This window comes from Girardinichthys multiradiatus, chromosome 22 (assembly GCF_021462225.1).
Source record: "Girardinichthys multiradiatus isolate DD_20200921_A chromosome 22, DD_fGirMul_XY1, whole genome shotgun sequence".
In the NCBI taxonomy this organism is placed as follows: Eukaryota; Metazoa; Chordata; class Actinopteri; order Cyprinodontiformes; family Goodeidae; genus Girardinichthys; species Girardinichthys multiradiatus.
Window position 1 is genome coordinate 4006760 of NC_061814.1, and position 22407 is coordinate 4029166.

At 42.5% G+C, this 22407-nt stretch overlaps 1 protein-coding gene and 1 long non-coding RNA gene across 5 annotated transcripts in view; both read right to left on the reverse strand.

The window, feature by feature from the left end:
- The window catches only part of ltbp1 (latent transforming growth factor beta binding protein 1), a 260233-nt gene that overhangs the window by 181972 nt on the left and 55854 nt on the right, over positions 1–22407 (reverse strand). For all 4 annotated transcript variants that reach the window (XM_047351281.1, XM_047351282.1, XM_047351283.1 and 1 more), the window contains exon 3: positions 14332–14656. In XM_047351281.1, coding sequence (XP_047207237.1) covers positions 14332–14656 — 325 coding nt within the window. The remainder of the gene's footprint in view (positions 1–14331; positions 14657–22407) is intronic.
- LOC124858941 lies at positions 1400–3819 on the reverse strand. The gene is made up of 3 exons (XR_007035979.1): positions 1969–3819; positions 1556–1894; positions 1400–1458 (listed from the first exon to the last, which is right to left on the reverse strand). It is a non-coding gene; the product is annotated as an uncharacterized LOC124858941 (long non-coding RNA).

The following is a 22407-nucleotide window of genomic DNA, read 5'->3' on the forward strand; positions in this document are numbered from 1 at the left end:
CCTCACCACAATGTCATGCTGAGACACAGAGTGCTTTCCACCGTGGCCCTGTAGATATCTGTAAGCAGCTGAGGAGATGAAGAAGAGCTGTTGTTGTACCTTCTTCAACAGGTGAGGGGCATTTCCGGTCCAGGAGAGGTCAGAGGAGATCTGGATGCTCTTGCACTTTAACCTGTCCAGACCACTTCCCAGGATCTCATCGACCTCACCAAAAAGAAGCGTTTGTGGTACTTTGTTGGGGTAGTTGTGTATTTCTCCAGAAACCTACAGTGAAATTATGAAATACTAATTCTGGTTATAATATAGATAACCCTCTAATAAAATCTGAAGAGATTGTATTGTCACCTCTCATGGTTTTGGAGAAATAAATTCCTGAAAGTGGGACAAATGCATATAATGGTTGAGCATTTTGAGGTATTTTGACAAGATATTTCTCCAAAACTGTACAGTAAAATATAAAATATTTATTCTTTTACATAAAACATGAATGTGAAAGTTGTAAAAATGTAATTAATATAAATGTTCTGTAGGTTACTTTTCTGTTTTCCTCTTATTTTCTCAACCGTTGCCAGGATCGGCGTCCTTTCTGCTCCATTACTGTAATGCGCCTTGTATGCGCTACGCTAATCTTTAAGAGAGAGCTAGTGTCGGCTGGCGTGACTGCGTATTTCTGACTGTCGGCTCACTTGACCGCAGTTTTTTTCTGTACAGTTGATGTCTCCTCACTGAAGCGACACTGCAAGCCCTGCAGTTCGAGCAGAAGTTCAGAGATGTGGGGGATCAGAGTCTGCGGCTTTAGTCAGCGCTAACCAATAAGGAAACGTCTTACAGCGTTCGTCTTTAGGCCCCGCCCAGGATGTTCATGTTTCCAGAACTCAAAATTCGTTGAGTTCAACCAAAAACAGAGAGCGTCAAAACCAAAAAAGTGAGACTCGTAACCAAAGATTTTTGACATGCGCAAATAAAAGTTTATGTTTTGCAAATAACTTTTTTCTCTTTGTGAGAAAAAATGAGTCATTTTAATCAAAAAACGTTTTATCAAACAATTCTTTTTCTCCCCAAAATAAAATATTCCATTTAAAAAAAAAAATCGTTACAACTCTGAAAGTTTTGATCACAACTTAATATTTTTTGATTGAGATTAGTTTTTTTTTGATTGAATATTATTGAGACAAATTTAACTCCATATGCTCCCTCCACCTGAGAATCTCTGAAAACATCTGAAATTGCTCCAATATGTCCGTAGTCAAAAAACAATTCAAAATCCAACAATTCACAAGAAATTGGAAGTTAAATGGTCCCAATTAAGATTTTTTTTTTATGTGAAAATTGTTAGTGTCATTGTTTTCGGAATAGATCTGACCCACATACAGAAGTACACTCTGGAGAACAAAAATCAGTAAAATGATGTTTTATTGTGCAACAAATAATCAGGAACGTGAACAAGTGAATCTTCAACTGTATGGAAGGAAGGGGAAGAGAACTGGTGAGACAAGGAACTATAGTAAGGCAGGAATAACAATAAATAATTAAGATATTCAGGTGAACGGCTTACTAAGTAGGTGCAGTCAGGTTGCCAGGGGTTGAGGGATTCAGGGTCTCGATTTACGTAGCAGAGTTCGTTCAGATGTTTCCTCTGGTGCTGTTTGAAGGAGACTGGAAAAACCATGAAGTTATCCAAGATGCAGATGCTTATGTTGGAGGGTGGACAGGGTACGCTTATGTCTTGATCCAAGAAACGGAGGAAGCAGGGAAGCTGCCAGCTAGAGTGGAGTTCGGTAGAAGTCAGGAGTCTAGGAAACGAAATCCTAAAAGCGTAGGAAGTCTTGGCCAACAGAATTTCTGAGACCGAAATCTGTGATCAGCGAGGTAAATCCAAGAGTCAGGTGTCAGCCTGCGAGGGAGCATAAACAAAGTTACTTAGAGTACAAAAACAAAGCTTAGACTAGAGGTGGCTGAGTTTGTTACCACTGAAGGCAAACACTCTGGCGTCGAAGTGCTGGCATCCTCCTGCTTAAATACTTCTCCATGCAATCAGCAGAATAAGCCACACCTTTCCGCCAACGCACCTGAGAACTCCAGCACCATCTAGGAACTGAACACAATGTTGCAAGCACAATACAAACACACAACCCAGACCCTGACAGTTAGTACACGTAAGGCCACTCTTACACTTACTGTAAAAAGTTGCATTACTCTGTAAGTCTTCTTTTTTGTCACACTTAACCTGTTAAGCTCTAAGAGGTTTTGGATCAGTTTCCACCTAAAATTACATAACTTAAATAAACCAAGTATAACTCCACAGTTATAAAGTGTAAATGCAAATATTTGGTACCTGTGTAAAGGTCAGAGATAAAAGAATATTTTTCCAGTGGAACCATTAATACAAATGTTACTATGTCTGATTTATTTGTGATTAAACAAAAAAAAAATCTAATTTGTTGAGCCTCGCCAAGATTTTTCACTAAATGAATATTGCAAAACACCATGAAAATCATTTTGAAACCCTAGGAATTTCCTTGGGTTTTATCCATCAACATCTTGAGTATAACTGCAGCAAATATGGACTGAATCAGTTGAAGCATATTTGTTCTACAAAGGTTTCAGTGGGCAATGTGCCAGACGGAGCTGGCATTTCAGGCAACATTTAGCCACATGTGCCAAAACCGTGCAGAATGTGTTTTTCACCTTATCAAAGGGAATCTGGTCAAATAAAAAAAGCTAATCTCCATTATAAGACTCCTTCTGCATATGATATAGCCTTTGGTCATGACATTTATCCTATGTATCATCATGTGCCATTGTGCACAGCATAAAATCAATATAATGAAAGGAAATCTTTTTGTCTTCAATTGGAGAAATTTTATAGAAAAAAGAATAATCCATGATAAATTATGTAAACCAATGTGCAAAATTGTTGATGGCTGCACGTCCCCCCCATACCACCCCTTTCACACACCCTTGTATATACTGCTTGTTGTCCTTATTTGTATACCTCTAAATGTTTTTACATGATGTGGTTGTGGAAACCTAAATCAAATTCCTTTTTTGTGACACAAACATGGCCAATAGAGTTGATAGTGACTCTGATTCTGAGTCAAACTCAAAACAAACAAGCCTTAAATCAGTCTTACATAAACAGACATGCAGAGTGGGGGATAATTGTTGTTTACAGATGTCCTACACAACATATGTCCTACACAAGAGTAATCACAAACACAAAATAGCTAAAACATTGTTGAAATAGCAGACATGTAATGCATATCAGCTGGAAATATGAAGAAACACCGTAACTTTCTCAAGAAGTCCCTTCTTTTCTCAAGAAGTCCCCTCTTTTCTGAGCTTAATTTTCATCATCGTCATTCTAATCGACGCAGCTGTCTGTCTGGAATATAGTCCATTTTCATGTCACTGGTCCGCTAAATGTCATCCAAAACTTCCAAACCAGTAATTATCCTCTTCTGTGCCATTATGAGTGACCGATTATTAAGAAATAACACAACACTGGAAACTAAAAGAGCAGCGCGCAAGCAAGCAGAGCCGGCTTCAAACTAAAACGCATCCGGCGTGCATGAGATTCGCACGCAATTTCCATCACCAGAGAAGGTGCTACAAAGACAAGTTATGCCTTGTTAGAATGGAGAGTGTCTCTAGTTCGGAATGGTTCAGGGTTCAGACCAGGAAGCAGGGTCAAAGTTTAACACTCTCTGCAGCTCCTGTACTGCTACCCACCCATTACCGTATTAAGACTGTCTCGCCCACACCCAAAATTGAATAGATTAAAAAATAATCTAAAAGGAAATCACGAAAATCTCATTAAAAAAAAGACAATTCAGACTAAAAAGAAAAATAAAACAATTAAATGTGGCTTACTGAACATAAGATCTCTTTGCTAGTTAGTGACCTGATTTGTGACAATCAGATTGATTTATTTTGCCTCACAGAAACCTGGCTGCAGCAAGAGGATTATGTTACTATAGATGAATCAACTCCTACTAATTATTTAAATTTCCACATTCCTTGATATACTGGGCGAGGAGGAGGAGTAGCAACCATCTTTCAGTCCGATTTATTGATTAGTCCCAGACCAATCAATGGCTACAACTCTTTTGAATATTTAATCCTTAGTTTTCCTCTTCCAAATTGCAAAACCATTTCTGTTTGTTGTTTTGTACCGTCCACCAGGCCCTTACTCTCAATTTTTAGATCAGTTTTCAGACCTTTTATCTGATTTAGTGTTAAATACAGATAAAGTTATTATAGTGGGGGATTTTAACATTCATGTAGACGCTGAAAGTGATAGTCTAAATATATAAATATAGCGTTTAATGCTATCTTAGACTCAATTGGCTTTGCTCAAAACATTAACAAACCTACCCACCATTGTCTTCATTCTCTGGACCTTGTGCTGGCATATGGCATTGAGTGTAAAGAAATAATATCTTCTCATAACCCTGTCCTGTCTGACCATTTTTAATAACATTTGAGTTTAATTTAGCAGAGTTCTCCACACCTGAAAGAACATTTCATTATAGTAGATCATTATCAGACAATGTTGTAACAACCTTTAAAGAATCTGTTCCACTTTTGATTTCCTCATTATCACAGAAAAACACAGTGGAGGGCAATAATTTTGTTTCTTCCCCTTCAGAAATTGATTCTTTTGTTCATAGTGTTTCTTCATCATTGCGTGGTGCATTAGACAATGCTGCCCCCTTGAAAAAGAAGGTAATTATTCATTGGAGGCTGGCTCCCTGGTTTAATTCAGAGCTGCGTACTTTAAAGCACAATGTTAGAAAATTGGAGAGAAAATGGCGCTCTACACACCTAGAGGATTCCTACTTAATCTGGAAAAATAGCCTACTGTTGTATAAAAATACATTTCGCCAAGCCAGAACAGCTTATTTCTCATCATTAATAGAAGAGAACAAGAATAATCCTAGGTTTCTCTTTAGTACAATTGCTAAACTTACACAGAGTCATAGCTCTGTTGAGCCATCCATTCCCTTAGCTCTCAGCAGTAATGACTTTATGGGATTCTTCTTAAATAAAATTGATTCTATTAAAAATAAAATCTTTGACATACTCCCGAAGATGATTACTTCATCCTCAGCAAGTGAGACAACATTGGAAGTAACTGTCGAACCGGATCTGTGTTTGGACTGTTTTGATCCTGTGGAGCCTCCAGAGTTATCAAAAATATTAGCTTCATAATAATGTAAAAACCATGGTGTTATTTTTGACCAGGAAATGTCATTTAAATCCCATATTAAAGAGGTTTCTAGGATTTCCTTCTTTCACTTCCGGAACATTGCCAGAATTAGAAATATCCTATCCAGGATTGACGCTGAAAAACTAGTCCATGCATTTGTTACTTCCAGGCTGGACTATTGTAATTCTTTACTATCAGGATGTCCACAAAATGCAGTTAAAAGCCTTCAGCTGATTCAAAATGCTGCAGCAAGAGTTCTGATGAAAATTAAAAAGAGAGATCATATTTCTCCTATTTTAGCTTCCCTTCATTGGCTCCCTGTTAAATCCAGAATAGAATTAAAAATTCTCCTCCTCACATATAAAGCCCTTCATGATCTAGCTCCATCATACATCAGAGATCTGATTGTTCCATACGTTCCTAACAGAACACTTTGTTCTCAGACTGCAGGTTTACTGGTTGTTCCTAGAGTCTCTAGAAGTACAATGGGAGGCAGATCCTTTAGTTATCAGGCTCCTCTCCTGTGGAACCAGCTCCCAGCTCACGAGATGTGTTGTGAAATGGCGCTATATAAATAAAACTGAATTGAATTGAATGATATCGGATTTGGTGGGGGGAGTACTACTACAAAAAGAATAGTAATGTTTTGTTGTCAGCCATGTCTGAGGGACCTCTACATGTTATCGTGTGTGTTTAAGTTGCTGTAAAACTAAAGGTACTCGTACTCGTGCTCGTACACTGGGGCGGTTCGCAGCCGAGTGTGAAGAGGCTGGGATGAAGATCAGTTCCTCCAAGTCCGAGGCCATGGTTCTCGACCCGAAAAGGGTGTCTTGTCCTCTTCAGGTTGGAGGGGAGTTCCTGCCTCAAGTGGAGGAGTTTAAGTATCTCGGGGTCTTGTTCACGAGTGAGGGAAGAATGGAGCGGGAGATCGACAGACGGATCGGTGCGGCTGCCACAGTAATGGGGGCGCTGTGCCGGTCCGTTGTGGTGAAGAGAGAGCTGAGCCGAAAAGCGAAGCTCTCGATTTACCGGTCGGTCTACGTTCCTACCCTCACCTATGGCCATGAACTTTGGGTCATGACCGAAAGAACAAGATCCCGGATACAAGCGGCGGAAATGAGCTTCCTCCGTAGGATGGCTGGGCACTCCCTTAGAGATAGGGTGAGGAGCTCGGCCATCCGGGAGGGGCTCGGAGTAGAGCCGCTGCTCCTCCGCATCGAGAGGAGCCAGTTGAGGTGGATCGGGCATCTATACCGGATGCCTCCTGGACGCCTTCCTCGGGAGGTGTTCCAGGCACATCCCACAGGGAGGAGGCCCAGGGGACGGCCCAGGACACGCTGGAGGGACTATGTCTCTTGGCTGGCCTGGGAACGCCATGGGCTCCCCCCCCCCCATCCCTTGGGATTCCACCGGAGGAGCTGGAGGAGGTGTCTGGGGTGAGGAACGTCTGGGTGTGTCTGCTGAGTCTGCTGCCCCCGCGACCCGGTCCCGGATAAAGCGGAAGACGATGACGACGAGTAAAAGTAAAGGTATTTGTGCAAAACTCGTACTCGTACTCGTCGAGTTACGTTTTATCCGGGACCGGGTAGCAGGGGCAGCAGACTTAGCAGAGACACCCAGACGTCTCTCTCCTTAGACACCTCCTCCAGCTCCTCCGGTGGAATCCCAAGGCATTCCCAGGCCAGCCAAGAGACATAGTCCCTCCAGGGTGTCCTGGGCCGTCCCATAGGCCTCCTCCCGGTGGGACGTGCCTGGAACACCTCTCGAGAAAGGCATCCAGGAGTCATCCGGTATAGATCCCCAAGCCACCTCAACTGGCTCCTCTCGATGCGGAGGAGCAGCGGCTCTACTCCGAGCCCCTCCCATATGGCCGAGCTCCTCAGCCTATCTCTAAGGGAGTGCACGGCCACCCTACGGAGGACGCTCATTTCAGCCGCTTGTATCCGGGATCTCGTTCTTTCGGTCATGACCCAAATTTCATGGCCATAGGTGAGGGTAGGAACATAGACTGATCGGTAAATTGAGAGCTTCGCTTTTCAGTTCAGCTCGGCAGCCACACCTGTCCATCTGTTGATCTCCCGCTCCATTCTTCCCTCACTCGTGAACAAGACACCGAGATACTTGAATTCCTCCACTTGAGGCAGGAACTCCCCTCCAACCTGAAGAAGACAAGCCACCCTTTTCCGGTCGAGAACCATGGCCTTGGACTTGGAAGAGCTGATCCTCATCCCAGCCGCTTCACACTCGGCTGCGAACCGCCCCAGTGCATGCTGTAGGTCTTGGCTAGAGGGGGCCAGCAGGACCACGTCATCTGCAAAAAGAAAAGACAAAATCCACTGGTCCCCAAACCAGACCCCTTCCGGCCCTTGGCTGCGCCTAGAAATTCTCTCCATAAAAGTTATGAACAGGACCGGTGACAAAGAGCAGCCCTGCCGGAGTCCAACATACACCGGGCACAGGTCCAACTTAGTTCCGGCAATGTGGACCAAACGCATGCTCCACTTGTACAGATGGCCCCCCAATAAGGGGCCCCCGATTCCATACACCTGGAGCAACCCCACAGGGCACCACAAGGGACACAATCGAATGCTTTCTCCAGGTCCACAAAACACATGTGGACCGGTTGGGCAGACTCCCATGAACCCTCGAGTACCCTGTAGTGGGTATAGAGCTGGTCCAGTGTTCCACGGCCAGGACGAAAACTCTCCTCTCCAATACCCTGGCATAGGCCTTACCAGGGAGGCTGAGGAGTGTGATCCCCCTGTGGTTGGAACATGCCCTCCGGTCACCCTTCTTATGAAGGGGGACCACCACCCTAGTCTGCCAGTCCAGAGGTGCTGTCCCCGACCGCCACTCAATGTTGAAGAGGCGTGTCAACCATGATAGCCCCACAACATCCAGAGACTTGAGGTACTCAGGGAGTATCTCATCCACCCCCGAAGCCCTGCCACCGCGGAGCTTTTTAACCACCTCGGTGACTTCAGCCTGGGCGATGAAAGAGTCTAACCCCGAGTCCCCAGCCTTTGTTTCCACCAGGGAATGCATGATGGCAGGATTGAGGAGAACCTCGAAGTACTCCTTTCACCACCAGATAATGTACCCAGTCGAGGTCAGCAGCCCCCCACCCCAGCTGTAAACAGTGATGGCGAAGCACAGCTTCCCCCTCCTGAGGTGCCGGACGGTATGCCAGAATGGCTTCAATGTATTCCTTCTCCATGGCCTCACTGAACTCCTCCCAGGCCTGAGTTTTTGCCTCTGCCACAGCCCGGGCCGCGGCACGCTTGGCCTCACGGTAGTCCCGCCAGCCAACCACAAGCGATAGGACTCCTTCTTCAGCTTGACAGCGTCCCTTACTGCTGGTGTCCACCACCAGGTGCGGGGATTGCCGTTGCAACAGGCACCGCAGACCTTATAACCACTGCTACGGGCAGCAGCATCGACAGTAGATGCGGAGAACATGGTCCACTCGGACTCTATGTCTCCAACATCCCCCGGAATCTGGTCAAAGCTCTCCCGGAGGTGGGAGTTGAGTACATCCCTGGCCGAGGGCTCTGCCAGACGCTCACAGCAGACCCTCACTATGCGCTTGTGCCTGCAAAGTCTGTCCAGCTTTCTCCTCTACCAGCGGATCCAACTCATCAGCAGGTGGTGAACAGTGGACAGCTCAGCCCCTCTCTTTACCCGAGTGTCCAAAACATGCGCCCGAAAGTTTGACGACACGACAACAAAGTCGATAATCGACCTCCTGCCTAGGGTGTCCTGGTGCCAAGTGCACTGATGGACACCCTTATGCTTGAACATGGTGTTCATAACAGACAACCCGTGATTAGCACAGAAGACCAATAATGAAACAACCCTCGGATTCAGATCGGGGAGGCCATTCCTCCAAATCACGCCTCTCCAGGTGTCATTGTCATTTTCCACGTGGGCATTGAAGTCCCCCAGCAGAATAATGGAGTCCCGGGAGGGGCACTGTCCAGCACCCCCGACAGGGACGCCAAGAAGGCCGGGTACTCCGCACTACTGCTCGGCCTCAGCATTTTAGCTGACCGTAGTGATTTTAAAACAACTTAAAATTAAAATGTTCATATCAGTTGGATACAACATATGTTAGTGGATATTAACAGTCTACAATTTCACAAAAGACCATTGTTACCTTTGAAACTGATTTGTCCAGCCAAACAATGTCCATGTTTCTACGTGAAGCATGTTGAGCCTGCCTGCTGTATTAATCTCCCAGATCAGCTGACCACTCTAACTCTGCCATGAACACAGTGAACTTTTAAATTTGCATCACTTGTGCAGTAGCATACTAGATAACATGTTCCTGTGCTTTCCAGGTCTCCTAGCGGTTTGTAGATAATCCAGTCAGACTCACAATCAGCTGATGAAGTGGATTGATTTGTTGTACATCTGACTTCACCACATATGAGGATGAACCTAATTTCACACAAGCTCACGATGATATGACATTGTTTACTACCAGTAATGAAACTATTGCTGGTAATAACTTCACAGGACCTCACTTCAAAAAATCCAAACTAACCCTTTAAATGAGTGACGTGAGGCCTGTAATACTTTAGTTGTTGTTCTGTGTTGTTGATGTCCTCTTAGAGTAATTTTGGTAGATGAGGGCATAAATACGTTGCCTTTTGAGTTGTTTTAGCTTATTTATTTTGTCAGACAAGTTCATTGATTTCTGTAGTTCTGTAAGTGATTACTTGATTCTACAGCTCGGGTTGTGGCCCATGAAACTGATCCCAGAAAAGGTTGGCTTGTCACAGAAGATTTATAATTTAAAAAGAGGGGTGCTTACCTTTTCACACAGGGCCAGGTTGGTTTGGATAGCTTTCTTCCCTTAATAAATCAAGGGGAAAAGGCATCATTTTGAATTTGCTTCGATTCTCTTTGTCTGATATTAGAATTTGTTTGATATGAAACATTAGTATGACAAAGAAAAAACAACAAATATGGGCAAATATTTTATAGAACTGTAAATAGTGATAAAAGTAATCAAATAAAAGTTTGTTTATTGATCTGTGCAACAATCTGACAAGACTTAAAGAAGACCATCTGGACCCTGTAGTACTCTATAGCTACTGTTGCCTAGCATATTTTGGATAACCCAGACCCTGTTTCACAGCTGTTTGGTCACTTATTGCAAAACCTTTCTTGCAAAAGAAAGATTTTGGTTAGCAACTGTAACACCCAGATAAAGAATGTACTACCTGGTAGAAATATCGACCCAAGCACAAGTTTTTTAAACGTTATTAGCTGGATTTTTTACAATAAAACATATGAAACTTGTGCTCCCTGCATTAAAAAAATCTTCTCTGCAAATAAGAAGCACCTTTCAAACGCACAGATCTGGTAGCAATTACTTGTGCCTTGTACGAAGCATAGAAATCTTAGCTCTCTGTTTCACAGAACACAGAAATCGCATTCATTCATATGCTTCACATCATCATGTGATGTGTGCCAGCATTAACGAGACAGTGTGCCGGGTCCCTGAGAATATTTCCATTAACAAACCAGCTCCAGGCAAAGAATTGCGGATTTGCTTTGCATTCATTACATCTACAAACTAGATCTGACAAGATTTTCACTGTGTGTAAAGAGTCTGCATACTCTCTAGTCATCTGCATTACTGGCAGTCAAAACAAACCAACAGCTAACCGGAGCAAGAGGTAATAACATCTCAGCTCCATGTGTGAAAGAGCTGGGAGCCTGTTTTAGCCCTGATGGATGATGAAATGTGTTGGCAGAACCACAGTAAGACAGCCCTCACAGGGAGCTCTTTGTGTTATAAAAAGCTGGACTAAATATTCTCTGTGCTCTTATTAGCAACCACTTTGTACTATTTACCATCTTCCTGAACACACCAAGTTTTAGCCATGGGCATCCAGAGATGAAACCTTATGTCAGCGAGAGGTAATGTCTTTGACAGAATGGCATTAATCTGTAAACTATTTTCCTAATACTGCCTCATAAGTTCCCTTACACTACTTCATCTTCTGTCAGCTGCTTCCTTTAGGGGTCACCACAGCAGATCACAAACTTCATCTCATGCTGTCCCTTTCTATCATACTAACCCTCTGTATGACCTTCCTCTATGCTCAGTGGTGAAAGTGAGCCGGTACAGTCCGGTACTGCGTACCACTAAAAGATTTTGCGCCGGTACGTAGCACCAGGAAGAGAGAAGAACGGCTGTCTGCTATGAAGCCGTCATCCAGAACCAGTCACAGCTGCAAAAATTCACGAGCACACAAAGAAGATCAGATCCGCTACCAATAGGCAGTCTAAAACACAACTTAATCTGTTTATAAATGTAGCTATTTTCCCCTCATTCCAAATAGTTTCTGAACTGTTCTGCTATGCTGGAACCTCAATGCTCTTGCTTTGCTTCTCTCCCCTCGGAGCTCGAGGCTTTTGTAAGCGGCCAGCCTTTAAAACGAGCACTGCTATGTTTAATGTCTGTGTGCTCACTGCTAAATACCCCAGTTAAAAGCAAAGGGAGAGAAACTAATTGTGTTTCATGTTATTTTGCTGAATTACAACAACACATCAAGGCTCGAAAACACCGCTTATGACCAGAGATTTCTCATACACTACACGAGAGCGCATGCCCGCTTACCTCCAAAACAGAGCGGTTGCCAAGGAGATCGGTGCGTTCGATTTAATGGACTGGGAGATTTTACACAGTTGGTGCACAGACATAAAATACCACCGCTTGTATTAGGACAGGACGAACAATAAATCACTTACAATCTACAGACATTTAAATAAAAACCGCAACCTCCAAGTATGACAAAAGAATCCAGCCAGACCAAGGACCCAGCAACTAGACCCGAAGTTATTACTCTTTTGAGTAATTTTGGTGGGAGACAGAGAAAAGTATGCGCTGGTCGAAAGACTCTGTGGAGCGGCAATCACCATTCTGGAGCTTAACGCTGCTTCCTCCTGGAAGTGGTCCGCGCTAAAACATTTGACTATGTAGCTTCGAGGCTAACTATTTGGCTGTTCAGTCGATGGTTGAGCCTGATTTCACTTAACATTACCAGAGCCCAAGTCTCAGCTGCATCGGCCCCAGCAACACAACTCCTTCAGACCTGGACATGGTTGTAATGACACCTCTATTCCTTCTCTGGTGGGTCTGGCTGACGCATCCACTCCTCTTCGTCTCCTCCGAGCACTGGAGCCTTGTCCTCATCACTTCCAAGCACCAGAGACTGCTCCTCGTCGCCTCCAAGCACCAGAGCCTGCTCCTCGTCAACCTCAAAGTACCAGAGCCTGATCCTTGCCTCAATTTGCTGCTGCCGCCACCACAACCACCGTCGTATTTGTCACAACCTGTCACTGATCCCGACTCCTCCGAGGGGTTCGAGGACCAACCGCCTCAAGTTCCAGTTCACGAGATCTCCGACTAAGGTGATCAGGTGGACCCGCCTTGTGTACCTGTTTTCGAGCTCCACTAAGGGATCTTTTGGCTTTCATACCGCTCTCTTGGGCTCCATCGAAGGATTCTTCAAGGGTTCCAGCGGCCCCACCACCCCTCTCCTAAGCTACCTCGTGGGTTCCGGTCTCCAGACCTCCATTGCCACAGGCCCTCCGGACTCTGTCACTGAAATGCCCCTCTCCTGGCCAAATAAAATAGTAGGAGGTCCACTATCTCCATCATCTAAACTCTTTGGGGTCCGAACATTTTAAATTAACTAACAAAAATATTTTCTTTCATTTTTATTTAACATTTTACTAACACTAGAGTCTATGAAATCATCTGCTGAAAAGAAAAGTGCAATTCAATTTAAGTACCAATATTAAATGGCTCTGTACATCTTGGTATAACAATTTTGCTCTTTGTTGTGCTTATGTTAGGTTTTATAATGTCTCTTTTAGATTTCCACTCCAACTTATTCAAAACATATATGGCAAACTAGTCTTACACCCTATGGAAGTTAAAAGGAAAACGTATGCTACTGTCTATTCATCTTTAAATGTGCGATTTTGAGAGTCCCCTTTACTTATTATTGACAAAGCCATCTTCTTTTACTAACTTATCTGCACACCACCAGGTCATTGTACTGTCAGCATGTGTGAGCTCCCAAGCAAGAATCTTAGCAACCCATGTTCAAGGAACCCGCATAGCTTCTTCTTTGTCATTTTCTGGCAGTTGGCATACAACGATGTGGTGCATTCCGCCAACAACTGGCTTGGAGTGTGGACCAAAATGTTGCTGACCCACATAGCTGCCTGTCACGTATGTTCAAAAGTCAGACATGGTAGCAAGCAGGAAGAAAATGTCTACATCTGCAAAGTAAATGAGAAAATGCTTTGCGGTCCGAACTACCGCTTTCTGGGTCCGGATTTGGATCGGAGTCCGGGGTTTGGGGACCCCTGCTTTATAATGTTAACTTAAATTAAGTTGATTATTTTCTTAAAATGTATCTCTCGGTGCGATTTCTGTCATGGCCAATCAGCCGGGCCGTGACATTCATTAGATACATTGTGCATGTGAGGCCTAGCTGCATTTCAACGTTGTCTGATCATGCATTAGTGAATGTGAATGATAAAAAGTTACGTCTGCCCCATAAAGACAAAGAAAAACACTGCCCATCCTGAAACTGATGCAAAGTGCCACATGTAACGTAACAATACCTTGTGGTTAATAAGTTGGTTGGAGAAGAGATTTTCAATTTACCAGCACAACAGAGCACAAAGTCAAACTAATCTGAAAAACACATTAAGGCAAATTAATCCACTTCCAGTTAGTATCTATATAGGTTAGTAACCTATATGGTAACTAACTTCCTATATTAGCAGTGAGTTTCAACAGTGCACTGCCAAATCTGAGTTGTAGTGCCACTGATTAATATTTTTGAAATTGTAAATAAATTATAACAAATGTGCTTGTTTTGCAGAGAAAGCCACTCTAAATGTAACTTTTAGCATTTACTCCAGTTCAGCAGTAAGTTCACTTCCACACATAATCTGTAAATGTTGTATGAAGGGTTTAGACAGTGGAGGACTGAGGTGACTTTGTTGGTAAAACTGCAAAAGTTGGTAAAGAACTACATGGAGCACACAGTGTACTAAAGCTTAAATGAAAGACCAATACTTACTGCTGCTGGATATGTTGCTGGATGTAATGGGGTCTCAGGAACTGGGGGGCTGCCTTGACAGTTAACTTCATCTGGGCCAAGTTATTAGAAGATGTGAAAACATTAGGTGACACTTGCTGAGGAATGGGCCTCTGTGGTACCACATTGTTTCCATTTGTGTGACTGTTAGTGTGGCCGTTGGTGGGTTCACTCCCGGGAACCACTGGATTGGAGTGTGCCGGAACCGCGGTCTGTTCACATGCTTTCCCTTGTGAGCCCGGTTTGCAGACACAGAGATGCGGCCTAAGGCACATTCCTCCATTCTGGCACGGAGGGAGGCAGTTGGCTACAGTACAAAATTAAAACAGAGCAGAAACAGAGAGAAAAAAAAGAACAAGATTGAGTCAGTATGGCAAGAGATTATCCACTAAAAAATACTAGATAATTGACAATTAAAAAATGATTTTTACAATTCATACAGATGTACATCTTTACTGATTTTTCAAAGGGCTCAAACAGTGATGAATTTACACAGATTTATGTGCATCCTTCCCTGGTGAAACCAGTTTGATTGTACATGGAACATATTTGTTTATCAGTTAATTTGATTCAAATATAAAACACACTCAGGTTGTTTATTAATGCACCATTCCTGAATCATCCTGTCCATTTTATCTACTGTAGCTGGTCCGTTAAAGCCATATCAGTAACAGTTTTCATGTGTGGCAATGGTTCTCACTTTTATTTTTTTAGCAAGTGGCAAAAGAAAATGCTACAAAGGAATGGTGTGATTTTTTTAATGTTATTCCCTTGGGCTATGTTGAGACCCAGCCATGGATAAACATGGATGAACATGAAATGAACAAAGGCAAGTATGAATCTCTGCACCTTTCAACATCACACTAACCTATTCCTAACACAGCCCAGGAAGAGGAGGAGTCAGAGCTGGAATATCTGACCCAAAGACACCTCTCCCCTTCTACTCGGGCTCATTCCGGCTGCGGATAGCAGTCAATTTAGGAACCAGAGCATGCGTCAGCTGGAAGCCTTGAAACCTGCGGTTGAGTAAGGCTTCTCCTTCAAAGAATCCTTAGATCGAAAAGTGACTATGATCACGCCGACTATATACAACAAAGTTAGGTAATGATTTTGCTGTTTGTGTATCTAGCATTCATTCATAAAAGGGTGTAATACGACAAGCACAGCTTGACTTTTCTTCTGTGGCCTCCAGAAGCAGCCCCAGTTAAAGCGGATATCCCCCCACACCTTCCTGTGTGCATGTCCAGTTAGCGACAGGTACCCCCACTGAAGGAGCCGAACACGCATTTGTCGTACAGTTTGTGCCGGGCCAGATAAATAGCCGACTCAGACCCGGCGCCAAAGGGCAGGTCTGGGGGTCCCTGTGTAAATTAAGTTGCAACTAGGCAATGTATTATCCAAGACAACCTGCTGCTGCTGTGGGCTATTAATTGGGACTTTGGAGGTGGTAAAGAAGACACTACCGGTCAAAGTTGAAACGGAAGTAGTAATGGCAGATGAGAAAAGCTGTGAATAAAGGATATATGATGTTTTCTGTGAAACAAAATTAATTGTTATAATGTTTTTAGGAAAGAATGTAGCTGTGTAAAACTGAAGCATCTGTTCGGTTCACCAAGATATCGCTTAATTGCAAAAGTGCTCGACATGCTCGGACATGTCCGCTCCCACTGCGCTAACAGCTTGCTTGCCTCGCCAGCTGTCAGTTGACCAGGCGGACGAGGGTCGGTAGACCAGGGAGGACGCCTGCAACCCGGCCCATTGTTTTCATACTTTCACCAGTGAGTGTAAGTTAAACACATAATTCAGTTAGATTTCTGATGTGAATGTTTGGTTTATTTATTATTATGCTCTACAAATAAATGGATTTAAACTTCGTTCATAAAGTTATGTTTAGTGTTTATTTTGTTAAAAGTTCAATAAATTAAGTGGTATTTGTCATAAATACCCTTCATTTAGTGTTATTTCTTTATATCTATGAACATCAACGCTATTTTAAATATTTTAAATGGCTGATTATTGAGCATGAATAAAATTAAAAGATAATAAACAAGAACATTTTAAACAAAACAAGCTTATAAGCCATCAATATATAAAGGGGTAAATAAAAACCATGTGCAGTTATATACTGAGATTAGATGCAACGCTACTCCCTTTAATGCCCACACGTGGCTAACCGGACAGCTACGCTTCCCTAAACTAGACACCTGGAAACCTTTTCCTCAGAACGGTTCACGTAAGAGGTAGTGTTTGGGCAGAGAAGACTAGTTTAGAGTTAAATAATCTAAATAATATTTGCTTAATGACGTTTGTTTTGTTGTTTGTGTTTAGAAAACTCAGCTAAGTGCTAGCAGACTAGCTGCTCAGCTAATGACATGTTCTGTGTTGTGTTTTTAAAGTTAAGAAAAACTTAATTTGACAGGTGGTTTTTAAACACAGATTGGCCATAACACAACATCAACGCTTATGGATTTTGATCCTTTTATTGATGGTATTTTAAAGGTTCATGTTTGATTTTAAAGGGATGATAACAAGCTATAAGCTTTTCTTAGCTTCAACCGCTAACGGCTAAGGTAACGCTTGACTTGAGTGTATTAAGTCTCATTTATCCAAAAGGTTTGGTTCTTATTCAAATAATACTTCCTTAACTATTATTTTAATATTTTTCTTAATATTTCCTTAATTCTATTGAACTAAACAAAGACATTAAATACCATTGAGAATTAGTTTGTAAGTATGTTTTATCTGATGTATTGTCAATGGTTGTTTGAATGTACACCAATTACTGTCTAAGTTAGCTCCAAGACTAACTTAACTTCATTTCCAAATTCTCAAGATAATTTCTCAAACATAAATAAAATTGAATGGTAATATTGCATCACTTTATTGGTCATGGTTTTTAATCATCTTTGATTCACTTGTTCATATTGTATAAAGTGGGTCTTCCTTATTCTTTCCTACTGCTTGGTAGTTTTAATTGGATTGGTTGATTGAAATATGTTTGACTTTGAGTTGGCCTATTTTTGTTAATAAAATTATTGTATTATAAGAAAGTGTGTGAATGTATTCCATTGTGTGTGCAGAGATTTGCTGTTCTTTCACTAGTGTCCTAATACCACCACCTTATTGAGCTGATGTTCACAGGACAACACTTAACAGACCAAATTATTATTTAATAAAATATTTAAATATTATTATTAAATATTGAATAATTTAATCATAAAATAATCACAACAGCTGAAACAGTGATGAATTTACACAGATTTATGTACATTTTTTTATTAATAAGTGATCTCCACCTTTAACACTTTCCTTCATATTCTTAATGTGCTTTCACTGTGTACTCCCTGTTTAATTATTGTGAAATGAGCAGCTGTCTCAGCAGTGGTGGCTGGCCAAAAGAGGGCTCAGGGGCACAGCCCCACCACTCACCACATTACATTAAAACACAAAATTAAATTAAAATTAAATAAATGAAAATATTTCAAAATTATTTGTATATGATTTTTAGATGTGGATGACATTTTTTATAGTTAGTGAGTAAACTTTCATTTGATTCATGGATATTGTTCGATTGGTGACATATTTCTGCTTTGGGAGAGCAGAAAACCTTGCGTTGCCTATAGAATGCTGCAAGTCACTGACTCGATGCAATCTGCTGGATTTTCCTTTAGGTAGAAAGACATTTTAATCAATTTGAATAGTAAACTGAATCTGACTGTACTGTTTGATAGGATTAATTAATAAGATTAATTAACACAACACCGTGTCAGCTGTGGACCACTTCAGGTTCCTAGGAACCACCATCTCTGGGGATCTGAGATGGTGGTCCTAACACATAGACACTGTTTGGTGTATAAATAAAAACGTAATATGGTTGAACGAAGCTTTGGGAGCGCCCCTCCCAAAGTGTAGCTCAGCGGGACACAGGCAGTCATAAACCTTCCCCCCAGCAAGGTTGTAAAACTCAGAGGACAAAGAATCATAAAACTTTTGGCGGCAAGCTAGTAAAACACGAAGTTGAAGACAAAGAAAATGGTTGATTTTCACCATAAGGTTATTATAAAGTTCAGTTCTAAATGTGCCCTGAGCTTGCTCTCAGGTGTTACAACAATATGGCAAAACACACACAGCTGGGTAGCACAGCGGCTTCCAGATATCCAACACAGAACATCAAAGTTTCAATAAAAGGTTGAATGCACATACAATTCAGAACACATTAGACTATAAGTGGCGATTTTACATCGCACTAAAACCCTACTCTACCCTGCCCAAGCTATTCCTAATAAAGAAAGAAAAATAAAAGGGTGGATTTTATTTGTTGAAGTCTTCCTTCTGGGGCACCAAGTGAGAGAGAAAAGGGGGGTGAAGAGTTCCACGCGTCCGCGGATACTCAGCAAAGCAGTCCGTTTTCTTCCTTGGTGGCCTCCGTGGCAGAAAGGTAGAAAAATTATGACGGACCGTCACTAGTACAGGTCCTTCTCAAAATATTTGCATATTGTGATAAAGTTCATTATTTTCCATAATGTCATGATGAAAATTTAACATTCATATATTTTAGATTCATTGCACACTAACTGAAATATTTCAGGTCTTTTATTGTCTTAATATGGATGATTTTGGCATACAGCTCATGAAAACCCAAAAATTCCTATCTCACAGAATTGGCATATCATTAAAAGGGTCTCTAAACGAGCTATGAACCTAATCATCTGAATCAACGAGTTAACTCTAAACACCTGCAAAAGATTCCTGAGGCCTTTAAGCCTCCCAGCCTGGTTCATCACTCAAAACCCCAATCATGGGTAAGACTGCCGACCTGACTGCTGTCCAGAAGGCCACTATTGACACCCTCAAGCAAGAGGGTAAGACACAGAAAGAAATTTCTGAACGAATAGGCTGTTCCCAGAGTGCTGTATCAAGGCACCTCAGTGGGAAGTCTGTGGGAAGGAAAAAGTGTGGCAGAAAACGCTGCACGAGAAGAGGTGACCGGACCCTGAGGAAGATTGTGGAGAAGTGCCGATTCCAGACCTTGGGGGACCTGCGGAAGCAGTGGACTGAGTCTGGAGTAGAAACATCCAGAGCCACCGTGCACAGGCGTGTGCAGGAAATGGGCTACAGGTGCCGCATTCCCCAGGTCAAGCCACTTTTGAACCAGAAACAGCGGCAGAAGCGCCTGACCTGGGATACAGAGAAGCAGCACTGGACTGTTGCTCAGTGGTCCAAAGTACTTTTTTCGGATGAAAGCAAATTCTGCATGTCATTCGGAAATCAAGGTGCCAGAGTCTGGAGGAAGACTGGGGAGAAGGAAATGCCAAAATGCCAGAAGTACAGTGTCAAGTACCCACAGTCAGTGATGGTCTGGGGTGCCGTGTCAGGTGCTGGTGTTGGTCCACTGTGTTTTATCAAGGGCAGGGTCAATGCAGCTAGCTATCAGGAGATTTTGGAGCACTTCATGCTTCCATCTGCTGAAAAGCTTTATGGAAATGAAGATTTCATTTTTCAGCACGACCTGGCACCTGATCACAGTGCCAAAACCACTGGTAAATGGTTTACTGACCATGGTATCACTGTGCTCAATTGGCCTGCCAACTCTCCTGACCTGAACCCCATCGAGAATCTGTGAGATATTGTGAAGAGAACGTTGAGAGACTCAAGACCCAACACTCTGGATGAGCTAAAGGCCGCTATCGAAGCATCCTGGGCCTCCATAAGACCTCAGCAGTGCCACAGGCTGATTGCCTCCATGCCACGCCGCATTGAAGCAGTAATTTCTGCCAAAGGATTCCCGACCAAGTATTGAGTGCATAACTGTACATGATTATTTGAAGGTTGACGTTTTTTGTATTAAAAACACTTTTCTTTTATTGGTCGGATGAAATATGCTAATTTTGTGAGATAGGAATTTTGGGTTTTCATGAGCTGTATGCCAAAATCATCCGTATTAAGACAATAAAAGACCTGAAATATTTCAGTTAGTGTGCAATGAATCTAAAATATATGAATGTTAAATTTTCATCATGACATTATGGAAAATAATGAACTTTATCACAATATGCTAATATTTTGAGAAGGACCTGTATACTGGTACAAAAACAAGGAGGAAGAATTGCGTCTCTTTGAAAACTCCGTGGTTTTTTTTGGTTACGTGTTAAACTGAGGTCTTCGATCGGTAAAGTTGAAAACTTACAAGCCTTCTTATTCCTGTGAGCTTAATTTTCTCATTGGCCAACGAAGGAGAATGAATGAAATCCACTTGGGACCCATTCTCCAGAATGCTGCTTCAGTTGCGTAGTAACCACGTCTAGGTCCCAAGCTGAAAGCAAATGGCGGGGCGTCTCATACTGTTATATAGTTGACAATGGCCAAAGGGCTGCGACGCCCCCGTCCTATCAGCCGCGGTTCCTGCTGGGATTTGTAGGAACAGACTATCCTGCAGTACAAAATGGCCAATGATGCTGGAAAGGCATAGTGGCATCCAGCAACATGCAAATGGTCCAATATTCAGCAAAACATGGTCCAACAATATATTTAAAATATATTAAAAAACCCAGAGAGCAAAGTGTACCACAGTCAAATTCCTTGTTTGTATCTAGAACGTGACAATAAAGCTGATAAAGCTGATTCTGAATTAGAATGTATGAACCTGACTTGAAATCTGTATGATTCGATTGAACTGACTTTGTAAAGTGCCTTGAGATGACATGTGTTGTGAATTGGCGCTATATACAGTATAGACCAAACGTTTGGACACACCTTCTCATTCAAAGAGTTTCCTTTATTTTCATGACTATGAATATTGTAGCTTCACACTGAAGGCATCAAAACTATGAATTAACACATGTGGAATTATATACTGAGCAAAAAAGTGTGAAACAACTGAAAATAAGTCTTATATTCTAGATTCTTCAAAGTAGCCACCTTTTGCTTTGATTACTGTTCTGCAGTCTTGGCATTTTGTTGATGAGCTTCAAGAGGTCTCCAACAGTTTTGAAGTAGTTCCCAGAGGTGCTTAGCACTTGCTGGGCCTTTTGCCTTCACTCTGCGGTCCAGCTCACCCCAAACCATCTCAATTGTGTTCAGGTCAGGTGACGGTGGAGGCCAGGTCATCTGGCGCAGAACCCCATCACTCTCCTTCTTGGTCAAATAGCCCTTACACAGCCTGGAGGTGTGTTGGTGGTCATTGTCCTGTTGAAAAATAAATGATGGTCCAACTAAACGCAAACCGGATGGAATAGCATGCCGCTGCAAGATGCTGTGGTAGCCATGCTGGTTCAGTATGCCTTCAATTTTGAATAAATCCCCAACAGTGTCACCAGCAAAGCACCCCCACACCATCACACCTCCTCCTCCATGCTTCACGGTGGGAACCAGGCATGTAGAGTCCATCCGTTCACCTCTTCTGCGCCACACAAAGACACGGTGGTTGGAACCAAAGATCTCAAACTTGGACTCATCAGACCAAAGCACAGATTTCCACTGTTCTAATGTCCATTCCTTGTGTTCTTTAGCCCAAACAAGTCTCTTCTGCTTGTTGCCTGTCCTCAGCAGTGTTTTCCTAGCAGCTATTTTACTATGAAGGCCTGATTCACACAGTTGTTCTAGAGATGTGTCTGCTGCTAGAACTCTGTGTGGCATTGACCTGTTCTCTAATCTGAGCTGCTGTTAACCTGCGATTTCTGAGGCTGGTGACTCGGATGAATTTATCGTCCGCAGCAGAGGTGACTCTTGGTCTTCCTTTCCTGGGGCGGTCCTCATGTGAGCCAGTTTCTTTGTAGTACTTGATGGTTTTTGCGACTGCACTACACTTTCAAAGTTTTCCCAATTGTTCGGACTTACTGACCTTCATTTCTTAAAGTAATGATGGCCACTCGTTTTTCTTTACTTAGCTTCTTTTTTCTTGCCATAATACAAATTCTAACAGTCTATTCAGTAGGACTATCAGTTGTGTACTGTATCCACCTCCTGTACAACAAAACTGATGGTCCCAACCCCATTTATAAGGCTTGAAATCCCACTTATTAAACCTGACAGGGCACACCTGTGAAGTGAAAACCATTT